Source organism: Acromyrmex echinatior, chromosome 3 (genome assembly GCF_024713525.1).
Source record: "Acromyrmex echinatior isolate Ae372 chromosome 3, ASM2471352v2, whole genome shotgun sequence".
NCBI lineage: Eukaryota > Metazoa > Arthropoda > Insecta > Hymenoptera > Formicidae > Acromyrmex > Acromyrmex echinatior.
The window spans coordinates 22,179,980-22,190,487 of NC_141854.1; the positions used below are offsets into that span (position 1 = coordinate 22,179,980).

The 10,508-nt window shown below is 31.0% G+C and overlaps 2 protein-coding genes across 3 annotated transcripts; both read right to left on the reverse strand.

Annotated features, from left to right (window-relative positions):
- Positions 1-397: 397 nt before the first annotated feature.
- On the reverse strand, positions 398-6,401 carry Eh (Eclosion hormone). Of its 2 annotated transcripts, none has more exons than XM_087404465.1 (3): positions 5,786-6,076; positions 4,227-4,322; positions 398-4,128 (listed from the first exon to the last, which is right to left on the reverse strand). In XM_087404465.1, exons 2-3 carry the CDS (start codon positions 4,318-4,320, stop codon positions 3,962-3,964), a joined length of 261 nt encoding a protein of 86 aa, XP_087260591.1. In that variant the 5' UTR covers positions 4,321-4,322; positions 5,786-6,076; the 3' UTR covers positions 398-3,961. The 2 variants fall into 2 exon arrangements, with proteins under 2 accessions (XP_087260591.1, XP_011049833.1); XM_011051531.2 differs by lacking the exon at positions 5,786-6,076 and adding an exon at positions 6,305-6,401 and having other exon boundaries at positions 399-4,128.
- A 395-nt stretch (positions 6,402-6,796) lies between these two features.
- LOC147910356 (uncharacterized) lies at positions 6,797-10,504 on the reverse strand. The gene has a single exon (XM_087404463.1). It carries the CDS (start codon positions 9,965-9,967, stop codon positions 7,187-7,189), a length of 2,781 nt encoding a protein of 926 aa, XP_087260589.1. The 5' UTR covers positions 9,968-10,504; the 3' UTR covers positions 6,797-7,186.
- Positions 10,505-10,508: the final 4 nt, after the last annotated feature.

Genomic DNA, 10,508 nt, shown 5'->3' on the forward strand with positions numbered 1-10,508 from the left:
AAATGTAAATTTAGTTTTGTTGACCACAAGACGATTTGAATGATTAGATTGATTTTATATATTAGGTGTTGGAATTAATTCGTAGCGTTTTTTAATGAAAGAATGTTATTTATTTCACATGAGCATTAAAAAATACATTAATGAAAGTACTTCCCATCACTTGTAAAACGCTACGAATTAATTCCAACACCTAATATATATATATATATTACATATATATATATACATATATATATACATACATACATATACATAAACATATACATAAAAAAACATATATATATATATATATATATATACATATATATATACATATATATATATATATATATATATATATGTATATATATATATATATATATGTTTTTTTTTCTGTTTTTACCTTCAGTCTGTTACTTTATGATATTGTCTAATAAATATAATTCAAAATATAAATAATTTAAACACTTACAATATTTAATATAAGTGATAAAGTAACGTATAAAATTTTGAAATTTTCTGTCGAACAAATATAAAATGGATTAGTGTAATTAATTTACTTCGATTATTTTTATAAGTCTATTCAAAAAAATATATCAAAATCTTTAATCTATTACTAATAATTATTATGAAATAGCGCGATATAAATAAAATATTTTCAATATTGAAGATACATGTATATAAACGAATTAGTATAAAATTATTCATTACTTTTATCTATTCTAACATATACATTCTAACATATATTAAAATATTTGAATGTTATTTTAATTTTAAATTACTACGTGAAGTAAACGCTACATTGGTAAGCTACTATTACAGATGAGTCAAGATTTCGAGAATTGAAGCATTTCTTTAGATTTTGTTATCAGTTATGAAACGTGTCGCGGTGATCGCAGCATCGCACTTCGATCGCTCTATGATTTCTATTTGATTGTTATCGTTATATATGCGAAAAGTTATCGTAAATATTTTCTACAGAGCGTCGAACGATGTCATAATGTCATTCTGTTTATTATATTATTGTTGTGATTTCGATATGTACCAGCGATCCGCTTCTGTGCGTACGAAGATCAACGGAAAAATTGAAGAGAGAACTAAAGTAAAGCGAGATGCTTGACTTTCTCAATTGAAGCTGAAATATCGCCAGGTATATATGTGTCTTTATCTTTATATATTGTTAATTAATTAATTACGCCAATTCTTTTTGCGATAATCTCGACTATTTCCCATTTACTGAAATATCTCAAACTTTTTTAATCATTATGACTCAAAACGGAATTCGGTCATTTTTTTAATGAATATGATTTGTTGTTCATACATGTACGCACTCGTACATATTTGTGCATAAATTAAAATATCCCAATTTATTTATGACAATAAATATTTAAAGCCCGATTGCGCAATGTTATTTTGACTTTAAGCGAGAATTAAAACTCTCACTTTTTCTCTTTAAAGCCGAAAAAGAGATGGTTTTAAGCTTCGTTTAAAGTTAAAGTAAAGAAGCATTTATATTGATATGGTAATCGTATGCCGAATTGCCTAATCACAATTAAATATGAAATCACAATTGAAAAATAATCAGTTATGATTGGTTAATTTCACACGGTTTACGGCTTTAAAGTCTATTCTACAAAGTGTTCTTTGTTTCTTTTTACTTTTGCTTTTTTCTCCTTTGCAATCGTTTTATCAATTGTATTTTTTGCTATGTATTTCTTGTTTCTTTCGAAGTTCGTTAACTGTTATCTCGAGTGATATAAAACAAAAAACCAGATAAGAAAAAGACAAGATGTAAAGAATAACAAAAGGCAAAAAACAGGAAATGAAAAGTACATTGTAGAACAGGCTTAATGCTCCTTTAGGTTGGCGCAACTGGGCGTAAATACTACCTACTTCGTTTGCAGTCTCGAACATTTTCGATACTTCGATAATCGAATGTCGCTTCCTTCTTCGTTGATTTCAAATTGCGATTCGCGTCGTTCTCGACAAGTAGCGCCACTCGCGCCTCGCGGGAAATGTAACGTAAAGATGGCGGAGTTGTGTTCAAATTATCCTGTATGATCCTGTATTTTCCGCGATCGTTACCTAAAAGAGAATCGTTTCGGTCTAAAAGAAATCTCGCGTGCGAAAAGTTATCACCAATGTTAAACTTTCGAATGTTTCTCGAAACGAATTAAACATTACCGCTCTGCTGTCGCCTCGATTTCGGTTTCGACGATTCGCTTCTACAATACTCTGCACACCTAGAATAGATCGAGACTCGTGTGAAATATACATATTTCATGCTGTCAGCTATTGTTTGTTCGTCGAAATAGCGTAACGAAAGCGTATTCATACATGATTGTTGTCACTCAGGTATGTTATTCTATAATCAACTATATACGTTATATTTCTTGCATTCTTGTTACTTTGTATCAAAGATAATGTTCTCGAAGTTCTCGCAGTTATAAAAGAATTTTTTAGGTTTGAATAAGCATGCTGTGCAAAAGGTAAATCTATGCTTCTACGAGTATAAATCATATAATTTCTTATATTATGACATCAATGTGATATCAATTCGTACATAATTTTTCGTACTTATTTTTTTATGTTTCTGTCAAGTTTGTTAAATAATAGCGCAATTATCTCACGATAATTTTGATTAATATAATTTACATTAAATTATATATTAATCAACACAACATAGTTCTCCAAATATCCGAAGGACGTCCCGGGTATGTATTATAGAATTATTTGAAACGAATTCCAATCAGAATTATTCAATTATTATGTTTTATAGAGAAAATGGAATAATTCCGATTGGAATCCATTTCACATAATTTCATAATATGTGCCCTGAGGACTTACATCCTGAAGACATTCTCAGCACTTCTCAGAATTTCTCAGAGAACTATACTGTGTGAGATTTGACTAAATTTGAGCCTATAAACGTATGCTATTTTAACATTACCGATGATCGTTATATAAATTTTCTAATTATCACTCATGATTTCATCATTTAATTTTCCGCACAACTTTCCAAGCAAAATTGCCAACCAATTTTTTTAATTTGAATATATTTTTGAGACATTAAATCATGTAGCGATGTATTTTACGTACTAAATCTGATGTTTGAAGCAAAATATATTCATATCTAATATAAATATCTTTATTTAATATCCGGATTTTGTTGGACGCACATTATTTGGTAAAATACATGCTGGATTTCGTTAGCTGTAATGTGTTATGTTTCTTTAATTGCACAGCAGCTGTTAATGTGCATTAATCCAGCTGAGATTTATAAATATATACATTGATAAAAATATCTCTTATAAAGCTTATAAAGCTCAATGTATCAATTTTTAGATTTTTAAGTTAATTTATGATGTTTCTAAGTAATAGTAATAAAATATGCAAGACTATTGTGTATTATATAACATAATTGTGCAAACTTTATAAAATGTTTCGATTAAATGCTCTTTTATAAAGTAAATACTTCATTTACTTTATAATACCATAACAATTGTTTAAAAATGAGAAAAACAAATATATTACAATAGTAAAAGATTTATAAAATTAAAAGCTTAAAATTTTAACAATATTCAATATGTTTTATGATAATGGATTAAATATTTAAAATTAATTAATTGATATATTTATAGAAACATATCGATTATCAATTTTAGTAGTTTGCAATGTTGAAAAATCTGTTCAAAATTTTAAAAAATATCTTGTTTATTTTAAAATCATTAATATTTTCATACTTTCGAATTATATTCGATCACAGTAGCATGCCTTCACAACTTTTGTGATGAAGATTGTAAATCTGCACACGTATTATCGGTTATGATATATCTATTCTAATATATGCTAAAAATAATATAAATTAAAATAATTTACGTCAAAATTCGCATTCCTATGGTATACAATTTGCGCAGCTTAATATTATAACGCGAAGATAAAAATACTGGAGAAAGCGAGGAGTTCCTATCGATTCCGAGGATTAATAATCATACTCTGCTACTTGAAGAAAAGGACGAATGGAGTACTCGTCCTCGCAATCTGGAATGAGCTTTCCCTTATACTTCATGCAGAAGTCCGCGCATTTCTGTCCCATGAAATACACGCCGAACATCTTTCTGCATTGCGCGCAGTTTCGTATGCAAACACCTGTACAGAGCCAGTTTGTACAGACTAAAGTGATATATATGGTATTTCGGCAACGATTTTTATACGGTGACGTAATCGTAACATTGACATTTACTTACCAATATTTCGTTCGGCATTAGTAGATACCGTAAAGCAGAGAATGGCGAAAACCATGATAAGCAGTACCATTATTCGGTTTGATAAGCTTGGCATGACTGCAATAAATGTAAGCGTTACCTCTTTAACTGTGAAAGGATTAATAATTAAACATTGAATATACATTTAGCTGGAATTATTGATATATCGGCAATAAAAGCGAATACAATTTTCAGTGAATAAGGCGATTAAGGCTTCTGACAGAGACATTATTATTTATTGTGACATTATTATTTTGTGGAAATTAATATGGAAATATTCAATATTAATATGGAAATAGTAAATCTAATCTGCATGATATATTCCAATTGTTGTTAATATTAAATATTTTGTTGATATTAATAATATGACATGTCTCACAGCTAAAGAGATAAGCTTCCAAGATTTATTTGATTTATAATAGATAAACAAATTTTTACATCCTGTAGAAATATCGTTCTTTAAATTTGCATTAGATTATGTAAAATTGCTTATATTATATGAAAACTTGTACAGATATAAAAATATGTCAGTGTTACACAGAGTCAACTAATAGAAGAGAAAGTAACTGTCTGAATATAAGTAATGTCTTACAACATTTATACGATGGGATATTAAAACTATATTATGAACAAGCTCTATTCGATCTGTCTTATATCAGCTAAATTAATAATCTTTAATTTAAAATCTGATCTATAATCTAAGATTTGATAATTAATAATATGATTGAAAGATCTTTAGTTAATGATTTAAATCATGTATTACTGCTGCGAATTCCGTATATAGTGTTTTCGAGAGATATGATAAAACAAATCTAATATATATTAAATGCTAATCTATTACTTTCTCTCTCCCCCTCTCTCTCACTAATACTTCACATTATCTCTTCTTCTTGGCCTTAGGGAAACAATAAAGTATCTATTTTATCTCCAATTCTTTTTGAAATGCTGTAATTTGATTAAGGCTTGTAAAGATCAAAGGAAAAATAACTCATCGATCAAGGAAGCTTCGGCGAAAGGCGGAAGAACGAGAGTAGAAGTTGGGGAGTTTTCTATCCGTTATTGCCCATTTGCATTTACTTTACTAAGAAAAATATTTCGAAGAGTGTATTCAAAGATGCGAAAAACGTTCTCTTCTCCATTCATACACCGTTTTGCATTTCCAGTTTGCAATTAGTGTTCGGAAGGAAGGACAGAGAGGGAGATGACCGTAGTCGATAAACTTTCAGGGATAACTCGGGTGTTAATAATTTCTCTCTCTCTCTCTCTCTCTCTCTCTCTCTCTCTCTCGTTCTTTTTTCTTCTTAGCTGATAAAAGAATAAAAAACCTATTAAGCATGCGTATTAATATTATACACGATGTGCGATATGTTTTAGACTAGAGACCGTGAGACTCTCGTGAGGCCGCGTATCGTCGGCATGTGAAAATCCTGCGTTGATCAGACAGTGTTATGGCGCAATTATTCCTTTAATCACACGGAAACAATGTGCAGACGTGCTGTCTGCTGCAATACGTCATCGTGACGCCACCGAAGGTTCCTCACCAGTTTTTTCTTCATGTCTCGTGTCTCGAGAGAGCAGCGTGTCGTCGCCACTTTTTAATATATACGGTCATTTATAACCGGAATCTCTTCATCGTGCTTCCGCGTTCGCCTTAACGGCCACATTGTGAACGCATAAACATAATAAATATGGATGGAAGGTATCTTGGCTTTCCGTGATGTTGTCAGCCTCCCTCTCTCTTGATCTCTCTCTCTCTCTCTCTCTCTCTCTCTCTCTCTCTCTCTCTCTCTCTCTCTCCCCCTCTCTTTCTTACCAGGAAGCACTTGAGGATTCAAGACCAAGGATCGCGTGGACAGCGTTTGATATCGTTAATGTACGTTACGCGAACAATAATATTGACTGATTGGAGCAACCAATCGACCGACGCGGATCTCTTTAGCATGTGAAAAACGGATTGATAGATTTTGACAAAAAGCATTTTCTTATCACTCGTGCGAAAAAGAAGAGATAAATTTTTAAAAAATAAACGATACTTAAGAATATGATTTTCAAACCTTTACCTGATCAGTACGGCAGCTTGAGAAGGTGAAACTGTTGGAATTGTTGCGGATATATAAAACCAACGAATGACACTGAATGGTCTTCGCCGGTCTTATATATCCGCAAACGCCGGATTCAACCCTCGCACTAGGGAAACCCCCGCTGCTTATCTTCCTTTAATTTGATCTCTTTAATTTCCTGCACTCAACTGTAATGTCTTATGCGTTTTTATGGAAGAAATGCATGTTTCTATATGTTACTATTAGCTTTTGCATTTAAAAGTACTGTTAAATGTGATATATTTTGTGTTGCTCTACATACATTTTTATTTATAACTTATATGATCCATCGTGATTCTAATATAAAATTTTGTGACATATGCTATAGAATTTCTTTAGGAGGTATCGTATGTATTATAAACTAATTTTCTTATTTTATCTTTTTATTTTACCTTTTCAAATTATTTTTTACATTAATTTTTTTTATTGTAGTTTTTATTCGAATAAATACTGTATACCTTTACATTTTTTTTAGGTATACTTATAATATTGTTGCATTTTTATATTATTATGTTACTTATTTTTATATTTTTAATTTATTTAAATTAAAACACAAATTGAAAGTATTATTACGGAATGTATTACTTATTTTTCATAATGCATCACAATAATGTATAATATTTATTACAGGTAATAGTAAATTAGATACTGTCATGTAGCAATTATTGTAGTTTAATTATAATAACATTATTATAATTAATTGTTTATTCTATTCAACGACAAACATGTAATAACAAGAATATAAGTTTAACATGATTTAATGTAATTTATATACAGCCTTGGCCAAAAATATTAGGTATCTTGTTAATTATTATTTAAAGTTTTAGCTTAAAAATTAATGTCTTAAGCTTCTTCTTTTGAAGCTTCTGTTTCTTGTTCATTGTCTTTGTTTCTTTTACGAGGCGATTCGTATTCCAAACTCCAAAAGTTGTTATATTTAATCGGTATTGCTTCACCTTTTTCAATCATTTTATTGAGATTTTCATCTAATCTCGAGAAACGATCCTTCTTTTCTAAAATTTTCGACAACGTTTTATGAATATCTTCTCTGTTTCTTGATTCCTCCTTTTGTCTGTCTTCTTCGGCTGTCGAGTTGTCTTGCAATTGGTGTAAAACATCCTTTGTAAAGTAACGAGACAAAAATTCTTTTTCCGCGTCAACTGTATCAGATGATTCTTTATCGTTGTCTTTTTCGAAAATATTCTTAAAGAAATCTTTGTCATAGTAAGGATGAGGATCTTTATCAATTTCTTCGCTCTGTTTCTCTTCTTTCTTAGCATAGGAATCAGTGTCTTCTTCTTTACTGTTTACTTCATCTGTATCGTCGGAAGCAATTGATGAATTATGATCATCGTGATGATCTTCGTTCTTCACGAAATAATCTTGCGATTGTTCTTTTGGATCTGTGGCATACGTCTTGGTCTCTTCAAATTTCTCAGTACTATCAGAATCTTCGTTATGTTCTTCTGGATCTGTAGTATATGTTTCGATTTCTTTAGAGTTCTTGGTACGATCAGGATTTTCCTTATAATTATATTCCGATTCTTTATCGCTGTCATCCTTTCCGAAAATATGTTTAAAGAAATCTTTATCATCATAAGGATAATGATCCTTATCGACTATTTCACTTTCTTTTGCTTCTTTTTTCTCGTAAGAATCAGTTTCGTCTTTTGTCTTGTCTTTATCATTAAAAGTGTCATCATGGAAATCATCGTTCTTCGTGAAATAATTATACGATTGTTCTTTTGGATCCGTTTCGACGGAATCCTCTTCAGATGTTTCGGTGCTATCAGGATATTCCTTATGATCGTATTTCTTGCTAAAGATAGCTCGTATGCTTTCCAATATAGGATCGTTTTTAAGGAACTCGTCCCAATTGATCGGTTTTTTATATTCATCAAAGTCAACGAAATCTGAATTTTCATTTTCCTCTTCTGCGGAATGATGAATGTCGTCGGTAACATTCTCGGTATTATTGCGCAACTTGGTGTCTTCGACATCGTAATTGTCAATGCATTCAGCAGAATCTTTATTTTCCGTACAACTTGGACGCGAGTTATTTGCGTTCAATGAGGTTTCCAGTCCATCACTTTCAGTCTGTATTACCTTAATCTTAGCACTTGGGGATTTTGAAGAGAAATCATCAGCGTCGTGAAGCTGTTTAGGAATATAATCGTAATCGCTATCATCATATTCGTTGTATCTCACTGGAGTTGTACTCTGATTGTTTTTATCTAAACTCTTCTCCTGTTGATCGGAGTAATCTGGTACTTCTACATAGGGTATATTTGAAGGATCATAATTCGAAATTGTGCCTGTCGAATTTTTCACGCGTTCCACTTGATCCTTTTCTTGCAAGGGTTTCTCGACAGCACTCTCGGTTGGCAAGAATGATGATGTAGTGAAACTCTCTTCAGAAGAATATGGCGGGCCTGGTTCGGAAATAATTTCCTGTGATGAATTACGCATTTCATTGGTGTATTCCGTCGAATTATCTAAAGACGAATAATCAACACTTTCAACTTTATCGGGAAATTTATTCAAATCGTCTACTTCAGATGCGCTGGGTACAAGTGATGATAAAATCGGATTATTATTTAATTTTGCTAGGTCCACAACTGGAATTTGGTTAGGTTGCCATTGGATTTTATTTGCAATGTTCCAAAAGCCCGATATATAAGGACCAGAATCAGATATTTCTGGCACATTTATATCCGTAATATTGAGTATTTTATCATTCGTCGCTTGTACCTGTTTATCTTCTTTGTAATTGACCGTTTCTTCTTTGATGCACGGAAATGAAGCCGCATTACTTTCCGGAATACTCGCATTTCGTTTAGAACGAGCCTTTTCGTTTCTGATTGATTGAGTTGCGTTGATTATATCCCAGATGCGTTTATAAAAATCACGTTCTGGTTTAATGTTGGCATTCGTTACTTGTGACTTATCTTCCTGTGATTGCGAGGTTGTAATTCGGTCTTTATCAGTGCATGTTGAATTATCTGAATTATTTTCTAAGGAATTGTAACCACTGATAATATCGGTATGAGGACGAGTACCGTTAATGTATTCCCAAATACGTTTGTAAAACACAGTACTTGGTATCCCTACATTATTCGCTGTTTTAAGATCAGTTGTATTTTTGTTTCGTTGCGGTTTTTTCGTTGAAAGAGTTCTTTTTCGTTGTTTTCGATAATTGGGATTTGGATGACGAGATTTTTTATTTGAAATGATAGTTTTTTCCCGTTGAACATCCTGCGAATTATTTCCCGATTTGTAAGACGAACGTTTTGAACGTTTGTTCCCAATTATTTTCTGAATACTTTTTGCTGCTTTTAACATTTGCGCACTATTTTGTCGTTTCTGTCGAATGGCTTCGACAACTGTTGTAATCTTGATGATTTCCATATCAGGATCAGATAAATCTACATTTTTATTTTGATTATTCATGAGATGGAATGTCGGTGACATAATTTTTTCATTTAGAATTTTTTCTTGCTGCTGAAGTAGTTTCTGAGGCATTTTTAAGCGTTGAGTGTATTTTTTCCATCCAACAGAATATGGATATATCCATGAAGGTTTGCTCAACTTCTTTTCTGAACTGATTGCTGTATTTTTTCCCATGGATTTTAATTTACGATTGAGTTTGTTGATATATGCATGCTGTAATGTGGGTTTAATCTCAGATGCAGCTTGCGTAGATTTTATTATGGTATCCTGGAAATAATCAATTAACAGATATTATAAATAAATATTATAACATTACATTGAATTGCTGATCAAAGGTTATTTAAAATAATATAATTTTAATATTATTATAAAAAGCAAATATTCTAGCATCATAGTAATATAATTATTCTGTACACAATAATCGTATTATTATTCTATAAAATAATTAGCAAAATATCATATTAAAAATTTAGGGAGCTACTTAATAGAAAGATGTACTTACATTTATATTTTGTGAAAACGGTGAGGAATAAATGATTATATTATGTGGTTCCATCTTGGACATTAAATGTGCCCGTGCATTATATGTATACTACCGTGTAAATTGTGCCATTATACATATTTTACAGTTTATAATGAAACTAATTTCAACAAATTGTTAAATGTGCAATACTCTATGATACGTTATGAGCTTCTCTATCACGTGTAATTTCTG

Coding starts and splice junctions, on each gene's coding strand:
- Eh (XM_087404465.1), bottom strand. CDS start 4,320: ATGCCAAGCTTATCAAACCGAATAATGGTACTGCTTATCATGGTTTTC. Junction 4,129..4,226: donor TAATGCCGAACGAAATATTG/GTAAGTAAATGT, acceptor GGCTCTGTACAG/GTGTTTGCATACGAAACTGC.
- LOC147910356 (XM_087404463.1), bottom strand. CDS start 9,967: ATGGGAAAAAATACAGCAATCAGTTCAGAAAAGAAGTTGAGCAAACCT.